Below are 20,554 nucleotides of genomic sequence, written 5' to 3'. Positions count from 1 at the left end.
GCAGACAAATACTGACAGTGTTAAAGAATGTTTGGAAGATCGAAGAATTTTACTTCAGTTAGACTCTTTCATGGGTTTATGATTTTACTAGGCTTATGTTACACTGGCATATCTGCTCCTATGCTTTGAAGCATAGCATCAGGTATACATTTTTGGCTGGTAGCATCAGGTATACTTTTTTGGCTGGATTAGTCCTTAATGATTGTCACCATACAATTCAGCTCTGAGTCACATGTGTCTTTTGATGTTCTTAAAATTCTTATATATAATGCTGTTTTATTTCCCTGTTTAGCAAATTATGGATGGTGATTACAATTTTTTTTTGAGAGAGAGAGAGACAGAGAGAGAGAGAAAGAGAGAGAGAGGATGCATGCAGGGGAAGGGGCAGTGAGAGAGAGAGACAGGAAGAGACAGAGAATCTTAAGCAGGCTCCATGCTCAGTGTGGAGCCCAACGCGGGGCTTGATCCCAGGACCCTGGGATCATGACCTGAGCCGAAACCTAGGGCCAAATGTCGAACCAGTTGAGCCACCCAGGAGCTCCAACATCTTTCTTTAAATATTCTCCTTAATACCTTGAAAAATAATAAACTGATGCTAGGTTCTAAGTCCTTTTTAATTGATTGACTTAAAATCAATGAGATCGATATTAGACAGTGATTGTTAACCTTGTTCACTTATGAAACTTTAAACAAATTCATAACTATGCTCAAAGTCAGAACAATGAAATCAGATTCTCTAGAGGTTAAGAGTAGAACTGTGCATTGGTTTAAAGCTTTCTAAGTGATTCTTATGCATAGCCGAGGTCAAGAACTTTTGCCGTAGATGTAGGCAGTTTGTGAGTTGGAGGCACAGGGAGGGTTTTGAAAGCCCAGCTGCTTTGTCAGTGAATAGGAAACATGCATTTGTTTTTGTTTCTACTTCTTCTTTTTTTTTTATTTTTAATGTTTATTTTTGAGAGAGAGAGAGAGAGAGAGAGAGAGAACAAGTGGGGGAGGGGCAGAGACAGAGGGAGACACAGAATGTGAAGCAGGCTCCAGGCTCCGAGCTGTCAGCACAGAGCCCAGCACAGGGTTCCATCTCAGGAACTACGAGATCTTGATCTGAGCCGAAGTCGGATGCTCAACCGACTGAGCCACCTGGGTGTCCCTGTTTCTCCTTCTTAAGGGATAAAGAGGCTGGGGAGAAAGAGGTGATGGATGCCTCTGCTCTGCCCTGGACTTATTAAAGGTGCCAGAGAGCTAGTTATGGGTTGCCTCAGCAGGATTATCATTAAATGGCTATAATCCAAGGAATTCTTACTCTTGCTTCAGTGACCTGAAGGCATCTCTGTGAGTGAACTTCTCCTACCTCACAATGCCAATTGCTGTGGATAAGAGAAGCTTAAATACAAGAGATTCCCTTGGCTTTATAAATGAATCGTATGAGTCATATGTACATGACTGCTTTCCTCTCTTTTCTCTTTTTCTTTCTCAGCTTCTAGCAGGCTGCAGTCTGCCCGTTCACTCCCTCTTGCAAAGGTCTCTAACTGACCAGGGGCGCCTGGGTGGCTCAGTCGGTTAAGCATCCAACTTCGGCTTAGGTCATGATCTCACGGTCTGTGAGTTCGAACCCCACATCGGGCTCTGTGCTGACAGCTCAGAGCCTGGAGCCTGCTTCAGATTCTGTGTCTCCCTCTCTCTCTGCCCCTCCCCCACATGTGCTCTGTCTCTCTCTGTCTCTCAAAAATAAATAAATGTAAAAAAAAATTTTTTTTTAAAAAAGGTCTCTAACTGACCTGATGTTAAAAAGTATTGAGGTGTTTTCTCAGGCCACACAATTCGCCCTCTCCAAAGGCTTTCTACTTCTGTCATCTGTGACATTGAATGCTCCTAGGTCCCCCTGCCCTGTGTTTCCACTTCAAGTAATCCCTCCACCTGGTTCTTTCTTAGCCCTCAAGCCTTAAATCTTCAGTCTTTGCTCTACTTCTCAAAGGTTCGTGTAGTCTCTACTAGACTGATGTAGTTTTAATGTCTCATTCAATGAGACATTTTAATGTCTCATTCTCTCAACTATGGGTCTAAAACGTTGGCTTTCCCTTCAAACTTTCCTTTCTTTCCTTTTTTAATTAGTGGTACCAATATTTTGTTTCATTGATACAAAAATAAGGCAAACTAAAATGACAATAAAAATAAACAAGCACCACAAGTAACACTGGAGGCATATTTGCTTCGATTCTTCTATAACGATATACTCTACATTGTTCTTTCTGTATTCCCACTGTTTCTTTCCTGGCTCATGGCCCCCAGGATTCTTGTTCTTTCTCAAGTGTTTCTGTACCCTCTGTGTTATCCTTTTATATGCTCTAAACATTAGTCAATGAATCTCACTAAAACACTTTTCTACATAATCCATTTAGCTGGGGAGGGGGTCACAAGGCTGTTTCTAAGATAATGGTAATTTTCTTCAGTTGGATGGAGAGTACAATGACTGTTTATTATTGTTCTTTAACCTACTCATATGTTACATATGCTTTTCTGTGTACATGATACTTTTAGCTAAAATAAATTCCAGTCATTTTTAAAAAAAGTTTTAAATGATGTCTTACTGCATTCTAGAGCTTCAATTTAAAATACCAAGGTTGGCCACCAGCTAATCCCAAATAAAGTATCCACTGTCTTGCCCGTTTGTTGACTATAGTAACCTCATCCAGTCATGCTGATTCCTTCAGTATCCCAAACTTCCCACATTGATTTCCTCTTCTGAACCTTATTGTGTTTCTGCCTGAGAAATTCTGTTTCTTCCTCAATCCAAGATTTATACTCTCCTTCATCTTTTACAGCATGTCATTCTAGGCAATCTCCCTTCTCCTTGCCTGGTACTCTTCCTGACCTTGACAATCTCCAAGTCCATGTCTGGTTACATACTGCATTATAGTCTGCTTGACCTATTTTGTTTGCTTTTGAGTATATTTACCATCTTTCCTCAGCTGGAATATAAAATCCTAGAGGACTGACCATGAATCTTTTGCTACTTTCTTTTAAATATTTTGGAGAAGGCTATATTTGTTTGGTTTGATCATGTTGAGTGTAGAAATAATCCAGAGAGTGTTACTGTAAATGTGGAGTGAGCCAAGAAATGTTGAAGGCCAGATCCAATCTCTGAGTGCCAAGAACAATGGCCTTTGAAAAGACTTCAAAGCTGTACCAAATGTAATAATCTTACAGGCAAAATCACCTTTTGGAACATTTTGCTCAGAATCACTTATGCTAATATTATGTTTATAGCACACTTTAGGAAGATGGGCTAAAATTTCCACATGGTACATGTTTAATCTATTTTCTGCTTATTATCGCATCAGTTTTCTTCCATCTTAAAGGTTTATTTTTCCATTTTTTTTAAATATCTCCCATTTTTAGGGTTTATTTTCATCAGCTTTTTAGATAAATATGGCACATGGCTTGGTTTCTGAGTTTTGTGCTTTTTTTTCCTTATCATTTTCATTTAGGAAAATTACTAAAAGGAATCCAGGAAAATGATTGCACTCTCCTGCCATATGGCCTTCCATTAACATGCAGCACTTTCTAATGGCCGAAGCTTTTAACTTACCTAGAGCTGGAAGTTAATGTACAAAGCATTCTGTTTTTAATGTTTATTTTAATGCTTATTATCATTTCAAATAATATTTTATGATTTAAGGTAAGGATTATCATGTTAAATGTATGCTAATTGTGTTGCGATTTAAATATTCACAATTTATTAATTTAAATCTGCACATTTATGTTAAAATCCATTATTTTCGTCAGAGATGCAATTAGAATCAATTAAGTACTGAAATACATTTTAATAGTAAGATTTATTCACTATTATATGATTTGGATTGTAATAATTTATTGGAATGTCCTCTTTACTCTCTGGTACATGCACTCACATACACATACTTTTTGATAGAAAAAAATTGGAATTTGTTTATGATACACCAACTCCCCAACTTTCTCTCCACCCACTCAAAAAAAGAACATCGTATAGCCAATTTTGGTGAAATTTCCATCAAACACTTAAGCAGAAACTATTTCAGAACACATAAAAGTTGAAAATCTTGTCTAATTATTTAGCCAAATCCAGCAAAACTTTAATACTGAAACCTGGAAAAGACAGTATAAGTAAGAAAAGGAAATTGCAATGTATTGAGTGTTTATGTCTCTGAACTTCATGTTGAAATCCTACCCCCAAACTGACGGTATTAGAGGGGAATAGGTCATGAAGGTAGATCCTCGTGGGATAGTGCCCTTATAAAAGATAGCCCAGAGAATTCTGTTGCCTCTTCTAACATGTACTTTTAGTGACAGGGAAAGACACCCATCTGTGAACCAGGATGCAGACTCTCACAGAAACTGAATCTTCCATTCCCTTGGTCTTGGACTTCCCAGTCTCTAGAACTGTTGTTTATAAGCTATAGACTCTGTAGTATTTTGTTAGAGCGACCCATATAGACTAAGACAGAAAGGAAACTGTGGACTATGTCCACTAATGGGATGGTTAATGTTGGAGAACACTTACCATTCACTAGGCACTATGATAAGCCTTTTTCAGAGGTATAGAAAAGTTAAATAATTTACCAGGAATCACCTAGTTACTTAGTAGTAAAATTGTACTTAAAACCCAGGAATATCTGAAATCTGAACCCATATGCAATTAATGAAATATTTTTGCTTTCTGGATACGAAAGTCCTAAATAAAGTGTTGAGAAAAATAGAATTCATAAGAATACAGGAGAATAATACAAAATAATAATTCCTTGGTTATTCTAGGAATAAAAAGTTGATTTGACATTATTAATAAGTCAATTTTTATAACCTGGCATGAATTTTATTTTATCTTAAAGCAATAGGAATACTTGACTTAAATCAACAATATAATTTTTAACAAGAATGTGCAAGTCACTGTCTAATTAAGGTTAACAAGAAAAGAGCTATTTTTATTAGTATTCAGCATTGTTCAGGAAGTTCTTAGCAAATGGAATAACACTGCAAATAGAAATGAAGTAGAAATATTGGCAAGAACAGTCAAAGTGATAGTAATTTGCAGTGGATATGATGATTTGGAAAATCCGTATGTATGTCTGCATTCAGGATGATCTAAATTATTCTCCAGAACTTCCCTCTTGAAAGTGTCTATGATTTTTAGCCTAATTTGTCCACATTCAAAGCCTGAATTATGGTTATAGTTACCACTCTCATTTTACGGATGCGGTCACCAAGACCCACAGAATCAGGAATCATGGCCAAGGGCAGACACCTCGTAAGTGGTGAAGCTGGATTTCAGACCAGGCAGTCTTGCTCCAGAGCTAGCATTCCTAGCCCCTTACACTGTATTGAACAACACAGTCCTTTCTGCCTCTGTGCTATCTACATGCCCAGCACAAAGTGAACTCTGCCATCATGTGGAATAATAATCACAGGAGACTAGTCCTCTAGACTAGGAAAGGGGCAACTATCCAAATTTTAAGGATTGCATATATAATTTGAAAACTGCTTTGCTCCCTTCCCCCTCAATGCCTGTATGTCTTACTAGGAAAACATTACTACCTGAGCTAACCATAATAGGAAACATCAAATTTAGAGAAAAATTTACATCTGTCTTCTTTTAAACATTTTTTCCTATGCTATATGCCCTCTATTATTCTGAAATCACTAGATAGCTTGTTTAGAATTTATATGCTGATAAAATTAACCCTTTGTTGCTTTAAATAATAATGACACTGGGATTTGCAATTTAAAACGAGAGAGAAAATGGAATTGGAATAAATGCTAAAATCAGATACAACTATAATAGCACCATATGAGAATAAAATGTATATTGAATGAGGAAATGAACTAAGTTGCAATAATGATTCATTTACCATACACATGGAGAGAATTTTGATAATCGGAACATGAAAGTTGTACAAAACTAACTAAAGCTTGTCCAAACCCAGTTAATCTTAGATTAAAAATCATAATCTGCAATTACTTATGGTGTTTTCTAAAAATTGTTTGGTAATGATGACTTAATCTCCCAAAATATTTTCTGAAGTGAGGACCAAAGTTTGTGATTTCATTCACCAAGATGGAATGTGATATGAGTAGCCAAAAAGACTATAGATAATAAAAAAAATAAAAATATATAGATAGACCTATATATGAGTTATATCCCCAAATCATTAATGTATAAATTAAATATTTAGAACAAGAATGATTTTGTGACTGAACGAATATCATAAATGGAGATAATGGTCCCAAACTAGCATACCAAAGCCCACCGAACCTGCCATATGTTCCCACGCTGAACTAGGTTTCCTATGTGTGTTTACCATCTATGGAACTTCTTTGATCATCAACTGTCTTTCAAACCTTTGGCTCCTTTTTTTTTTTTTTTTTTTTTTGGTTCTTTTCTTAATATTGTTGGGAGTTTTTAATATATTCTGGATACAAGTCCTTTATCAAGGAAATGTACCTGGCAAATATTTCCTCTGACTGTTGCTTTTCTCTTCATTTTTTAAATAGAGCTTTTGAATATTGGAAGTTTTTAATTTTGATGAAGTCTATCAGTTTTTAAAAATTAAGTTTTTGTTGTTGTATCTAAGAAATCTTTGCTTAGACCAAGGTCACAAACATTTTTTCTAAGCTCGTCCTCTAGAAGTTTTATGGCTTAGGTTTTGTATTTAAATCTATGATCTATTTTGAGTTTATTTTTGCTAGTGGTGTAAAAATGTAAGATTGTTATAAATCTGCATTTGCATATATATTTGAGAAAATGTCTACTATATTTTACCATACTTTATGTACCACCACAGTGTAGTACCAAATATAGTACTGCTAGTTTTAAATGTTTTCTCATTGAAATGATTGTGAAAGTATTAGTTGAGTTTATAATTGTACCCATTTCAAAAGATGCAGGAAATGAAGTACAGAGAGGCCACCTTATCTGCTCTCAAAGTCATACGCTGTCCAGTGTTGTAAAAAAGAAATTGTTTTTAACAGTGAAGTCCCCATGTTATGGATATTCTGTACAGATCACCAATAAACATTTCTTTCCACCTCTTCCTCCTACTGGAACCCAGGCTCTGGACCCTGGAGCCCTACCAACCTCAATCTCAATATAACCCTATACCCTAATGTCCTGGTAAATGGATAAACTGATGGCCTATTGAAAGGATTCAGCTGGGGAATTGGTAAACAAAGGGTAACTTATCAACCAAATGGAATACAACTCAGCAATAAAAAGGACTGAGCTATGGATGCACACACAACATGGATGAAGTTCAAATACATCATGTTGGCTGAAGCTATACTCAAAAGGCTACATTTATATGACATCTTGGAAAAGGAGCAGAGAATAAATCAGTGGTTGCCAGGGGCTGGGGCTGATGAGGGGATTGTCTGCATGGGGGAAAGGGGGAATTTGGGAGGAGTTGACAAAATTGGTGCATATCTCCATTATGGTGTTAGTTACACAATTATATGCTTGTCAAAATGGTACACAAAAAAGGGCAGATTTTACTTACTGTAAGTTGTACCCCAATACAGGTAACTAAAAAGCATAAACTCAGATTTTCAATGAATAAAAGCCCTTATTTTAATGAGCCAGAGTAGACCAATGAATCGGTCAGCCTGGTTTCTTCTAAAAGAACCCAGGGAGTTCCTCAGCTGCACATCCCCTTCTCTTGGTGCCCCGAGCAGCAGCCGGGAAAGATTCCTGCCTGCGGCAAGCCCTGGATTCCATTCAGCTCTCGCTCTTACTCTTGCTTCTCCTGCAGTGGGAATACCCAGCAGATTTCACAGCGTTTAAGGGTGTTTTTGTTTATGATCAAAAGTAAGCATCTGTTTTTATGAAAGGTACAATGAGACTTAAACTTGAAGCAAAGCCTATAGGACCTCAGCCTGGTGTCTCTGTGTGCAAATGTATTTGACATCAGTGATGCCATTTGTTGCCAGAAACCCTGCTGCCTATCAGAGCATTTCAGATAGCACCTACCTAGCCTTGTCTAATAGCCTTTTGTAAGTAGTCTAAAGGGCGATTTGTACGCGGGTGTTCCTCATGTAAATGAGGTCATTATCCTTTTAAAGGTATAACGTTTCCTGTACACTCCAGAGCTTTCTAAGAAACAGACTTGACCTTTCCTTCCTTCATTCAGGGTGCCTGCAGAGCCTGCACTCATTAGCTAGAATTTGACTCCATGACATTTTTACTTAATTTTCTTTTTCCTCCATGTTGGACACATGGGGCAACCATTTATGTTCTTTCTTGACCTGAGATGCTCTCTAATCTCTTTCCAGCTGTGGCATTTGTCATTCAGTCACATCAGGCTGTGGTGACCCTTCTTTCCCCATGGCAATTCCCAACTGTTAATTGATTCATTTTAGAGAAGGAACTAGATAGAAACAGTCCTATGGGCTTAGCTCCATTTAATTAGTGTTAACCAGCGCAGTGGATGATAGAAAAGCAATTTCCTCTGGAGTGGAAACATATTCTTTATAAGGTAGTAGAGGGAACAAACAGTAATAGTTTTTAAAGCCCTTAGATTTTTTAAGTGCTATGCATTGGTATTAGATTTAAAAGCAGTATTGCCTTCTATTAATATTGAAGATGACAGTAATAAGAATTATAAATAATATTAATGCTACCGCTAATAGTAGTATTCAGTTATTTCATCAAACAAAGCCATACTGTTAATCTAAACTATGCTAAGACATTTTGGGGATAATCACCACTGGGATTGTGCTAGTTACTTTGTGTCTTCCTTACAGCCCAGGCGGGTGAGCTTTACTAAGCCAGTTTAATAGACAGGGACAGTCAGGTTCAGAGAGGTGAACTGTGACTTACTCAAGGTCACTCATTTGCTATGACCAAGATTAGTAGTAGCCAGGTCTTCACTCATTTGCTATGACCAAGATTAGTACCCAGGTCTGTAGTAGCCAGGTCTGTTCTGACACTGTATCCATGATTTTCATCACTACCTACACCATACTGCCTTTAGATTAATAAGGAACTAGCAAGGACATCTCTGGAAAGCATTGCTAGACGCTTTTTAAAATGTGATCCAAATTATGGTTTTGATGGGCTTTGACTTTGAACTTCAAATACTTTATTTGCAGATTGTTGGGACTTAATAAAATGTAGAGCCTTAGAACTGCAGACAAGCCTGTAAGTTTTGAAGGCATTGTGTTATGTATTCAACCATGGTTGAGTCATATTAAATGATTATTTACTATGTGCATATAAACAGAGAAGGTATGATCTCTATCCCCAGCAATGTTATGTCAGAAGTGAACAGATACAAGAGTAAGGAGTTGCAGTATAGACTGATACATTTTATAATACAAGGGTGCCCATGAGCCTATGAGAACAGGGAAGAGGACAGTTTACATCAGGTGGGGGGGGGGGGCAATCATAGCATCGGAGGCTTCCCAGAGCTGAATTGGGGGATGAGCAGAGTTAGATACCACATGCTAAACAAATCAGAGGTTTGTGTGAAAGACAGGGAGCATACTTCATTAGTGGCTCCAGCAAAAAGTATGTTGAGAGGAAGGGGGCACCTGGCTGTCTCAATCAGTAGAACATGTGACTCTTGATCTTAGGGTTGTGAGTTCAAGCCCCACATTGATTGTGTAACCTACTTAATGTTGAGGATAGTGTTCCCAGTGGACTTCTCAGTATAGAAATAGATGGAATAAAATAACGCAGCCCTATAGCCAGCCTTTAATTACATGGGCTGCCGTTTTGTATCTGTTTCTTCCTGGTAGCGCCTTCAGGGAAGGAGGGGAGGCATTGCTACTTCTAAAGCAGATGTTCTGCAACAGCCACTGAGTTCATTTGCCTGGGAGGGAAACAAAGGGTGGGTCACTCAGACATTAACTATAACTCTCCTGGTTCATAAACTGCTTCCTGAGCAGGGTTTTAGCCCTGCTATCAAACACACTCCTGTGGTCCTGCTGCTTGCTTCTGGTTAAACAGAGAGAGGAAAAAAAAAGAAAAAGAAGAAGAAGAAGAAGAAGAAGAAGAAGAAGAAGAAGAAGCAGCAGCAGCAGCAGCAGCAGGAGGAGGGGGAGGAGGAGGAGGGGAAGAAGGAGAAGGATTTCTTTCTTTCTGAGCAAGAATGAATACATGGCAGACTTTACTAATTTTTGTAGTAGAACATAGGCCTTGTCACCTGTACGCCCGGTGTCGAACAATGCATAGGGTCTCTCCTCAAATGTTAGTAATTATATTCTAAATACCTGAAAGTATTGACATAATTAGCTTTCTGTGACCTAGCATTATATAGTCATTATAAATACACCTATTGTAACTATGCTCGAAAAAACTCTTCTTATGATCCTTTGGCAAGTCATCCAGTAGTGTCTGCTACATAATCATGCTAATGACATTTTCCATTCACTTTCTTCCATCACTGTTAAGATTTATGAGCTCCTCTTACTTTTAAAGTCATTTTTCTTTTATGGATTTGATGAGCATTCATTTCTGTTTTCTTGGATTGGTGTTTTAAGTTTTTACTCACCAGGTATAATTTATGTAATATGATATTATACATACGTGTGTGTGTATACACACACACACACACACACACACACACACATAACATAGGAAATTTGCTGTCTCCTTAATTCCTAAAGCTCCTAAATTGTATTTCCCCCCAGTTAATTACTAATCATTTGTTAAATAATGTTTTCCTGCTGCATTGATTTATGATATTTCCTCTATCATATTTTAAATTCATACATAGAATGGATTACTGCACTATCGGTATCTGTCTTTTTTAATTTCTCTTTTTTCTTATGCACAGCCAGCACATTTTTAAATACCATAGTTTTACAGAATATTTTGAAAGCAACTAGGGCTCAATTTCTTCATCACTCTCCTTTTCAGCTTTCCCATTCCTATCAGAATATGTTCTATTTTTCTTAGAGAGGGCCTCTAGAATAATTTCATTAAGCCCAATAAGATTCTGTTAGAATATTGCTAAATATTGCGGTAGGTGTTTTCTTAAGATTGAAACTGGGGGACACCTGGGTGGCTCACTCGGTTAAGCCTCCAACTCTTGATTTTGGCTCAGGTCATGATCTCATGGTTCATGAGTTCTAGCCCCGCATCAGGCTCCACACAGCACAGAAGCTGCTTGAGATTCTCTCTCTTTCCCTCTCTCTCTGTCCCTTATCTGCTCATGCTGTCTCTCTCAAAATAAAAAATAAAAAATAAACCTTTAAAGTTTAAAAGTGAATTTTGAGCCCTCCTATATAATTTTGGCCTGTTTAAATGTTTGGGCCTGTTTAAAATAGTTCATTTAAAGCTCTTAGATAGTCTTTGTTCATCTACTCTGTTTTCTTCTCAAATATATTTTTTTTCTAATTTTTTGTTGTTGTTTGAAAATAGTTCCCTTCTCCTAGGACAGGTAGGAAAATATTGCAGCTGAAGAGTTTAGCTTTTTCTATTTCATGTATTAGCATTAAACTATTTGTTTTTCATGGTTCAGGACTATCTCTGCTTCATTCTTTCCACATATAACACAACTGAAAGGTCTTTTGCTGTGTTTCAGACTTTTTCAGAGCTTTGGGTTTTTCTTCTCTTAGTCTCCTTGGGGTGGCTCTCCTTAACTGGAGCCACATTCACCTTCACTGGACTCTGTGCCACTCCTTCTGTAACTGCTGCATTTTCTTTCCCAGTATGAGCTGATCGGAGACTTCCCTGAGCAGTTATGCCAGCTTCTGTAGCCACCCCTCCTTTTTCTTCCTAATTAGGGTAACTTGTTATTGTGCTATCAATTGGCTTGAGAGATCATTCCTTTCAGAGCCATTTTTTAAGGTCCTCTGGCTGTGGACCTATAAAATATTTTCCCAGAACTTTCTGAACTGCCTAATCAACATATCTAAACACATTTTATGGGTTTCTTTCTCTTGGCTGCTGTACCCTCTGGGATATTCATAGCCTCCCAAGTTCCCATCATTGCACCTCACTAACATTTTTCTGGTCAGATATAAGTCAGAAATAGAAATTCCCATCTCTCGTTTCTTCAAAGGGAGAAACTGGTACAGACATGACTTGGAGTGGGGCACCTGGGTGGCTCCAATTCTTGATTTCGGGTCAGGTCGTGACCTCACAGTTTGGTTCGTGGGTTTGAGCCCCAGGTCGGGCTCTGTGCTGACAGTGCGGAGTCTGCTTGGGATTCCCTCTCTCCCTCTCTCTGCCCCTCCACCACTCGTGCTCTCCCTCTCCCTCTCAAAATAAATAATAAACATTAAAAAAAAAAAAGCCCATGGCTTGGAGGGACTGGGACAAATGAAGAAGCAGAAAGAAATCACCAACCTCAGGGGAGAGATATGAGTGTATGGGTAAGCAGAGGTAGTACAGATATATGCAAGCTTAATTTTGCAAACACTGTCAAATACTTGGGCCACAATAGCATGGAAATGATGTATTGTCATCCTTCAGGTACATGCACATGGAAAGTCGGAGTCACTTTGCTAACTGTCCTAACAGTGCAGCAAAGATGAAATATCAAGAACTCACAGTAATTATAATTATAAAGAAATATGTAGATAATCCTAAAATTGGCTATAATTAAAATCAGACTACATAAAAATGTTCTCTCTTAATCCCATTCTCTTTTTTTCTAAATGTAGCACACTTCACCCTTCAAGATTCTGTTCAATGTCCATCCTTGATGAAGCTTTCTCTGAGAGACCCAGTAGTTCTAGTCACCCTTTCTTTGGTATTTGCATCTCTGCATTTTCTATTATGATTAGTTATGGGTCTCTCATCCACGTTTGATTTTGAACCCTCAACAACACGTACTTTTCCTTGTCATTTTTCTATTTCAAACATACACTACATCACCTGGTAGTCGTAGATATACTAATAAAACCAGCATCATTCAATTCTGTGCTTGAAGAACGGACTTCTTGGCCACCATGAGCTATTTTACGAAAGACGTAGGCCATGTAGAAGTTACAGAGGAGTGTTTGGGTCTCAGTATTAAAAAAATCTTTTTTTTAATTTGACATTCATAAATGCAATAAACTGATATGTGAGGAAGTCATCATTGCACTAATGGAAGCTCTCAGGAAACAGAGGATGATGTATGTATATTATGTGTGTGTCTGGATGCAAGATAGGATATGCAAGTAGATATGGTTCCTTATCCATACCTCATACCTTAAAACTGATGAGTAGGTATATTTATGTGGGAATGGTATCCAGAAGCTATTTTCAATATTCTGGAGGTTAAGGAAAAAGGAAATTTATCTACAAATCTTAAGAGCTTTAAGAAACTTCATAATGTTTTGCTCTTGGCCAGACTGTATCAATTGAATGTGGCAACACTGGTTATTGCGTGGATACAAAATTCCAGTTGGCTGTTAGTGATGCATTACCTTTGATTTTTGTAACAATTTAGAAACCAGTTATTGTTACTAACTCCCAATTTGTTTGGAGGCAGAAGGATTTCAAAAAATGAAGTTCATGCAGAAAGCTTTTAAAAGGATATTTGATCACAAACTGAATTAATTTCATTCTACGTGTTAATTTCATGGACTCTTTTTCTCCCCAGTATCTTTTACATCTCTGAGATAAGGATGCATGATACTAGGATAATGTGTTATATTTCATTGCAATTTTTAAAAATCTTCTCCAGAGACTCATAAAATAAAGATGCAGTTTATAATCCATAATGTTTTAATGGACAGAGAAATATGATAATTTGATTCAGAGTGGCTTAGAGAATTCATATGGTTCAGGGTGTGAAGACTGAACCAAGATCCTCTGTTACCTAGGACAGCTCCTTAATTTCTCTGAGACTCAGTATTCTCACTTGTAAAGTGGGGATAATAATAATACCTACGTCATAGATTGCTTGTGAAAAATGGAATGAGATCATACTTGCAGCGTGTTAACCTTTTCTCTTATTGCATCTGTCCCAAATCATCGATGCTGGAAAGAGTTAATGCTTCTCCCAAATTGCCAAAATTACCAATAATAAAAAAAAAAATACTGGAAATCTTGGAGGAGCTGACATTATTTTATTTTATTATGCAAATAGTTTTGACCTCCAGAGATTATTTATTTTGCTTCAGATGCCTCATCTTCTGTGCTGCTAACCAAACAGTTTATTCCATTTTGTGCAACAATTCATAATGAACCTTAAGAGAATTACTGATTATTTTAGAGTTTTTGGCTCAATTACCTGTTTCAAATGCTCAATGACTAAGGAAAGCATGTCATTTTCTCCTCTCCTGCACACTGGAGCATAACAATAGACTTTGAATAGAGCAAATCAAAGAGACACAAATACCAGTATAAGGGGCCCATTGTGCTGAGTTTGTAGCCCTGTCACATGCTTTTAATTTAGGTCGGTTGATTGATTATGACATACTGACAGATAGCACATTGTTCCTCTCTTGGAACCTCTAGACTCTTTAATATTCCTTCCCTTATCTGTCCATTTTGATTCCAAAACTTAAGTGAAATGGAATTACAGCATTCACTTTGTTTTCCTGTACTAAGTGATTATCTCTGAAGTGCAATTTTGTGATTAGGTGAGATGGCATGCATACACTCAGCTAATGCTGATTTCCCCCAGGGTGCAGAACAGGTAAATTCATAATGAATGGATGTTGTGCTTTGATTTCAAATGGATGGAAAACCTCCCCACACTTGGTAGTTTTATTTTAAAAATGTATTTAATTATTCTAAAATTAACAGGAGAATATTAAAATTGAACTTTAGAAAATGGCATTTAAACATAAGTCAAGGGTGCTAACTGCTTATGAATGTTAATACCCTTCAAAAAGTGAAAAAACAAACTTACCTGACATAAATTAGGGGGGTGGGGTGTGAGTGGAGAAGGAGTGTGGTCATTGAAAAACTTCAGTTTAATTATTTATATTTTTTCTGATTAATTCAAAAATATCTAAGTGCACCTTAGTATTAGTATTCTCAAATACTAATGTTTCTTATTTTGAAAACTACAGTAATTATTAACTAATTGGTATTATAGTATTGTCATAGATGTTTGGTCCTGAGGGGTGACTTCTGGTGTGTGTGGGAGTGGGGGAGGAGCAAGGAGTTAATGATTGGCACACAGTATTTTTTTTTTGATATTTAGAAAAAAAATTTTTTGTCCAATAGTAAGAGAACTCAGTTTTAAAGAGAATTTTGCATTCCCATATTAGACACATTTTGACCAGACCACAAAAGTAGATGATTAGCACCCAAATCATACTCCTTTACTGATAAGCATTGACCATAATATTGTGAAACTTAAAGTGAGAAACCTAACATGCAATTTCTCAAACTTATTTCAGTTGAAATCCTTTTTATAAAGAATTGTAAGTTCTAGTCAGAACTTCATGTAGGCCGTGTTGGTACATGGTCGTTTGTGGTTCTTTGATCACCTTCTTCTTCCCACACTTAATGTCTTAGCATAGTATCCAGTATATACCAAGAGCACAGTAAATCTTAATTATTGTTGTTATTTTAATTATCTTTCCAACTGAATAAAAGTAATAATTTTAATAAGTTGATGACAGGTGATTTTCAACAATAAAGCACGTTAATTTGGAATAAAGTGTTTTTATTCAAGTCTCAAAGAAAAACCAGCCCATTAAAATTTTTCTCTTATTATAATCCAATTGTATGTCATGTGAACCATCAGCAATATTCTTTCTGGTGAAAGTGATTCACTTTCCTGTATGTTGTATTGTCACTTGCCCTGACAGATGCGATACCCTCAAAGTTGTCCTTCTAATTTTGGACAACTACGTAGCAGACGTGAATGGCCTACATTTTTAGTATGCACTCTCTCCCACCTTGCATACTTGAGTTAGCAAGGTAAAAGCACTTCTAAGTACACTCAGTGAGTGATTTGTTAGCCGATAGCCTGCTCTCCAAGGCCACAATAGGAAAACTGCAACTATTTATTTCCCACATCATGGGGCTATTGGATATAACTCTTTGGACAAAGGTAAGGAAGATAAGATGTATCACTGGTGTGGTGAAAAGGACATGAATTGGGAACCAGAACGCCTACAGATTGTAGTTTTAGTTCTATTTAATATCTTAGGTCACATTTTGTAGTTTCTCTGAACCTTAGAAGTTATTTTATACTTATTGTGGGTTTGTTTGTTTTTACTCTTCTTTCTTGCTAGTTTGGTAGACTCTGTAAAGATGTGTTACTCATCATTAGATCTTTATGCCCAGTTGTACCATTGACAACATTGAAGGTGCTTAACAAATGTGTGTAGAAAAAGTAAGGCAAGAAGACAACCAGAAGGAAGAGAAAGACAGAATAGAACCATATATTTAAGGCCAAGTTTCCCCCCAAATTCTCTTTGAATAAAACCTTGTGAAATCAAGCACACATGGTTCTAACATTAATGGAAGTGTAAACTTTTAGGGCTTGGAGAAGTTACCATCAGTCAGACCTTCTCTTTTTATGTATGAGAAACAGGCTCATGATGATTAGGTGAAGTGTCATTTGAGTAATGTCTAAGCTGGATCCAGGACGCCACTCTGGACTGTACTGGGTAGGCTCATCGTTAGGCTATGTATGCAAATAAGTCTCAAAAGATATACCCCCTACCCACTAGAATATGGGAAAAGTGAATGGTCTTTTACTTTCAATTCTCTGTGTCATTCTATTTCTTGATATGAACAACAACAAAAAGCATGAACTACTTTTGTAACACAATAAGAAATATTATTTGGAAAAATATAATTAAAAAATAATCAATTTCAATACTCTGCAGGAGTGTTATATAGACTCAGTAACGATATGCGAAAACAAAACGTACCCTGCATCATGAATATGATTTGGTAACGTGTATTTCTTAAAGACTGGACTGGAATTCACCAGTGTATGTATTAAATCTCTCTGACATATTGGTGAAGAGGTCACTTAGTTATAAATGCTTGGTTATCTTGCCTTAAGAGGTCAAACAACTCTATCTCCCCAAGAAGAGGCTGCTCAGATTTCTTACCTGTCTCCCAGAGGGACACTCCCCCTTCTGATATACCTTTTCATGGTCATAGTCAAGTATACCATCTTCTGATCTGTCTAAATTCAATCCATCAAGTTTTCTTTTTTTCTATTAATATTTCTTACTGCCTTTTTGGAGAAGAAAAAGCAAAACATTTTTAAGTAAGAGCAGGTGTTTGTAAATCTTATTGAACTGTCCTTTCATTCATGCTTTCTTCCACGTTTTGCCTATCCTCAAAGTGTCCTCAAACTTTGACTAGCGGGAAGAAGAGCAAGGGGGTTGCCACCAGCTGTAAAGCTGTGGGTGAGAAGAATGGAGTCTCACCACTAAAGCCAAGCAATGTTGCATCTTATCTTTCCTGACTTTGCCCAGAGAGTTCGATCCATATTTACATATTTAATTATCCTGAGGGCTTCTGGGTGGCTCAGTCCCTTAAACATCACACTCTTGGTTTTGACTCAGGTCATGATCTCACAGTTCCTGAGTTCCAGCCCTGCGTGGGGCTCTGTGCTGACAGCTCAGAGCTGGGAGCCTGGAGCCTGCCTCAGATTCTGTCTCCCTCTCTCTCTTTATGCTCCTCCCCCACTTGCACTCTGTCTCTCTCTGTCTCTGTCTCTGTCTCTGTCTCTCAAAACTAAATAAACATTAAAAAAATAATTATCCTGTATGCTAATTATCTATAGATCAGAGTATCTATTTGACTTATTTTCCAATGTTACTATTTTTACAGCTTCTGCCACCTTTGAAGACTTTCAAATTCGTCCCCACGCTCTTTTTGTTCACTCGTATAGAGCTCCGGCTTTCTGTGATCACTGTGGAGAAATGCTGTGGGGTTTGGTGCGTCAAGGCCTTAAATGCGAAGGTAAGGTCTTTCCTTCCCAACCAAGTCGATCCCATGCTGGAACACATAAGTTACCTGCTTATGTTGTGCCCTCTACAATAATGTCTTCTTAACTTGATGTCTTCCAGCAATTTTGGGGATGCATGGATTCTGCTCTGTTCATTTCTTTACATTTCCTGTTTTCAGCTTATTTGCTCTGATCTGGGAAACCTGATTCTCATATCATTTTCCCTGTACTACGTGGATGTGTTTCTTTTGTGTTGGTTATTTTGGCAACAAACTGAAAATAATAATTGCTTCTTAAGTTGGAATTTTTTCAATATTTTTTAAAAATTCTTTTTAATATTTATTGTTTTTTTGAGAGACAGAGAGAGAGAGCAAGAATGGGGAAGGGCAGAGAGAGAGGGAGACACAGAATCCAAAGCAGACTCTAGGCTCTGAGCTGTCAGCACAGAGCCCAATATGGGGATCGAACTCAGAAACCATGAGATCATGACCTGAGCCAAAGTCGGATGTGTAACCGACTGAGACGCCCAGGCACCCCATTTGGAATTTTGATTCGTAGGCATTCGCTAAATGTTTGTTGAAATTAGCAGAAATTTAGGAGGTTAATCAAACCATGCAAGGTCAATCAGCTGTAGAGTGGTGGCCTAGAACTTGTGCCCATGTTTCTAACAATAGCATAGTTTGCCATAAAATGAACTTTACCATGAAAAGAACTCTTTAAACTCAAGTGGCTAGAACACCATTATAAATCTTAAAAATACTCCAATCATACAGTGTTCTCTCTGAATTGTAGGAGGTAGAGCTGTTTGAACTTTGGCCAATATAACCAAGCATTTATGATGCAACCTAGAAATAAGCTAACCACAGTTTTTGAATTTCTATCTGTGAGAAGACAAGTTAGGTGACAGTGACTTAGAAGAAACTGCCTGAAGTGTGGCTTTATGGAAATTTTCTGGCCTCCTGTGTGACACACAGGGAACTCTACATAGTGGAAATATCAAACAAAAAATGGTGCTTTCCTAATTATCTAAAATGTGGAAACCAGCATGTAAAGAAATGTAACATGTTTTCTTAACAATTCTACAAGGTAGTTATTATCCGTATTTTATCGATAGCCAAACTGAGGTGTGCAAGGTCATGTAAACAAAAAAATTATAGAGCCAGGATTCACATCAAGTTCAAAAGTTGTGATGTACTGTGATTAACTTTCCCTTATGTGTCCACTCACATTAACTTGTGGCAGCTAAAAAAGCCTCAGGCGATCTCTTTGGTTTTTTTTTTTTTTTTAATTTTTTTTTTCAACATTTATTTATTTTTGGGACAGAGAGAGACAGAGCATGAACGGGGGAGGGGCAGAGAAAGAGGGAGACACAGAATGGGAAACAGCCTCCAGGCTCTGAGCCATCAGCCCAGAGCCCGACGCAGGGCTCGAACTCACGGACCGCGAGATCGTGACCTGGCTGAAGTCGGACGCTTAACCGACTGCGCCACCCAGGCGCCCCGATCTCTTTGTTTTTTTGTTTTGTTTTGTTTTGTTTTTTCTTTTTTTGTTTGGTTGGTTTTGGTTTTTTTTGTTTCTGTTTTTGTTTTTGTTTTTGTTTTTGCTAGATCCCTTAAAGTCCAAGTCCATTATATCCAAGAACATTTAAACAAAAATGATAACCAGAGTAGTTGCTGAGCTCGTCCAAAAGAATCAGAATTCAAAACCCACCTTATTTACAATTTCTGAAAAGAAAACAGAAAAGGCTCAAAAGAAAATTTGAATTTCTAAATAGCCTCAAGAAAAACGAAAACAATACTATTTTTAAAAATGCATAACTTGATACTAGAAGAGCTTTTAATTTATGGTTGAACAAAAATCATTTTTACTTTCTCTTTCCAGGATGCGGACTGAATTACCATAAGAGATGTGCATTTAAAATCCCCAACAATTGCAGTGGTGTGAGAAGGAGAAGGCTCTCGAACGTTTCTCTCACTGGGCTCAGCACCATCCGCACAGCATCTGCTGAGCTCTCCACCAGTGCCCCTGACGAGCCCCTCCTGGTACAGCTTCCTGTTTTTCCATTTATCCGTTTGCATGAGAGATCTGTGGGACAATGTGATGACAGTGTCAATCCAAGACAGCACCCCGGGAGGGAGGACACAGCCAGGGTGTTATTGACTGTGTTTCTTCAGGGTTTGTACTGTAGACTGGTCAGTGCTTCATCAAATATCCAACAACTTTGAGTTTGCTTTCATTTATGAGCTCAGTGCAGTTAGAAAATATGTAAGGTTTCATCGTGGTCATAGGGCCAGACCAGCACAAACTAACATGTGAATGTTGCAAAACACACTTTGTCAAAATTGGGAAACCAAAGATGAAAGATATTCTTCTCTGAAGATTATTAGAGTGCTTTGTGACATAGCTGCATATTTATTCTGGGAGAAAAGTTTAAATTTGTTCTTATGAAAATAATGAAAGTCTTTAATTTGTTGGCAATACTGGCATACATTCCAGGGTATTGTCAGGGTGACACAGACTGACAAATGCTATGAGAACAATAGCACTCAAATGCTTTAAGTATTTCCATTAGCTCTAAACACTTTTGTGGATAGGACTTAAATATTTTTTAATAAATTTAAATTCGAGTTTTCCAAACATTCACAACCAAGTAAAAATTGTGGTAATTATGTGAATTATTTAAAATAGGAAAATAGGCGAACAATGTGAGGCCTTAA

At 37.4% G+C, this 20,554-nt stretch overlaps 1 protein-coding gene across 5 annotated transcripts in view; it reads left to right on the top strand.

Annotated features, from left to right (window-relative positions):
• Positions 1-20,554, top strand: part of PRKD1 (protein kinase D1) — a 333,105-nt gene that overhangs the window by 235,382 nt on the left and 77,169 nt on the right. For all 5 annotated transcript variants that reach the window (XM_023255617.2, XM_023255618.2, XM_023255619.2 and 2 more), the window contains exons 3-4: positions 17,720-17,851; positions 19,719-19,879. In XM_023255617.2, the coding sequence (XP_023111385.2) occupies positions 17,720-17,851; positions 19,719-19,879 (293 nt within the window). The remainder of the gene's footprint in view (positions 1-17,719; positions 17,852-19,718; positions 19,880-20,554) is intronic.

This window comes from Felis catus, chromosome B3, assembly GCF_018350175.1.
Source record: "Felis catus isolate Fca126 chromosome B3, F.catus_Fca126_mat1.0, whole genome shotgun sequence".
Classification (NCBI taxonomy): Eukaryota; Metazoa; Chordata; class Mammalia; order Carnivora; family Felidae; genus Felis; species Felis catus.
The sequence above is the reverse complement of the archived record's forward strand: the minus strand, read 5'-3'. Positions and strand labels throughout refer to the sequence as shown.